At 70.3% G+C, this 1,137-nt stretch overlaps 1 protein-coding gene across 1 annotated transcript in view; it reads left to right on the top strand.

Annotated features, from left to right (window-relative positions):
• LOC112960849 (integrin alpha-7-like) overlaps positions 1 to 1,137 on the top strand; it is a 14,215-nt gene that overhangs the window by 9,392 nt on the left and 3,686 nt on the right. Inside the window, exons 8-9 of the mRNA XM_026055456.1 lie at positions 109 to 307; positions 1,031 to 1,114. Coding sequence (XP_025911241.1) covers positions 109 to 307; positions 1,031 to 1,114 — 283 coding nt within the window. The remainder of the gene's footprint in view (positions 1 to 108; positions 308 to 1,030; positions 1,115 to 1,137) is intronic.

Raw genomic sequence — 1,137 nt, 5'->3', positions numbered from 1 at the left:
CGTGCATGCAACCAGTGCAGCTCCCACGTGCATGCAGCCCATGCTGTCCCCATGCCGGCTGCCCGTGCCGTCCCCACGTGGGGCTCACCGCTGCCCTCCCCGCCCCAGGGGTGAGGACGGCACCGCCGTCTTCGCCATGAGCGACCAGAAGGACGTGGCCCTGGAGATCCACGTCACCAACCTGCCCTCGGACCCCGCGGAGCCGCAGCGGGACGGCGACGATGCCCACGAGGCCCTGCTGACGGCCACCTTCCCCGAGGCCCTGCCCTACTCCGCCGTGCGCCCCTACGACGCCCGGGCACCTGCGGTACGGCGGGGCCGGGGGGGGGGGTGAGGGACGGGGGGATCCCGGGGTGCTGGGGTGAGGGACGGCCTGGTCCTGGGGGGGCAGGGGGTAAAGGATGGGGATGGTCCTGGGGTGAGGGATGGAGCGGTGCCGAGGGACGGGGGGATCCCAGGGTGCTGGGGGAGAGCGATGGGAGGTTCCAGGGGGTGCAGAGGGACAGGGATGGCCCTAGAGTTGCAGAGGGTAAAGGATGGGGATGGTCCTGGGGTGAGGGATGGGGTGGTCCCAGGGTGCTGGGATGAGGAATGGGATGGTCCCAGGGTGCTGGGGTGAGGGATGGGGCGGTCCTGGGGTGCGGAGGGATAGGGTGATCCTAGGGTGCTGGGATGAGGGATGGGGTGAGCCCAAGGGTGCAGATGGACGGGGGATCCCAGGGTGCAGGGGTGAGGAACAGGGTGGTCTTGGAGGTGCAGAGGGATGGGTTGATCCCAAGGGTGCAGAGGGATGGGGTGATCCCAGGGTGCAGGGGTGAGGGACGGAGTGGTCCTGGAGGTGCCAAGGGATGGGGGGAATCCCAAGGATGCAGAGGGTAAAGGATGGGGATGATGCTGGGGTGAGGGATGGGGTGAATCCAGGGTGCAGAGGGACAGGGTGATCCCAGGGTGCAGGGGTGAGGGACGGGACGGTCCCGGGGTGCGGAGGCAGCGGGGCACCCCGGCAGCGGGGCTCGGCTCTCGCCCGCAGGACAAGCCGGTGCTGTGCCTCGCCAACCAGAACGGCTCCCAGGTGGAGTGCGAGCTGGGCAACCCCCTGCCGCGCGGAGCCCAGGTGGGCGCCGCTCCCGCGTCCCC

The sequence above is a fragment of the Apteryx rowi genome, unplaced genomic scaffold, assembly GCF_003343035.1.
Source record: "Apteryx rowi isolate R43461 unplaced genomic scaffold, aptRow1 scaffold_999, whole genome shotgun sequence".
Classification (NCBI taxonomy): domain Eukaryota; kingdom Metazoa; phylum Chordata; class Aves; order Apterygiformes; family Apterygidae; genus Apteryx; species Apteryx rowi.
Note: the sequence above shows the minus strand (reverse complement) of the source record. Positions and strands in the feature narration are given on the sequence as shown.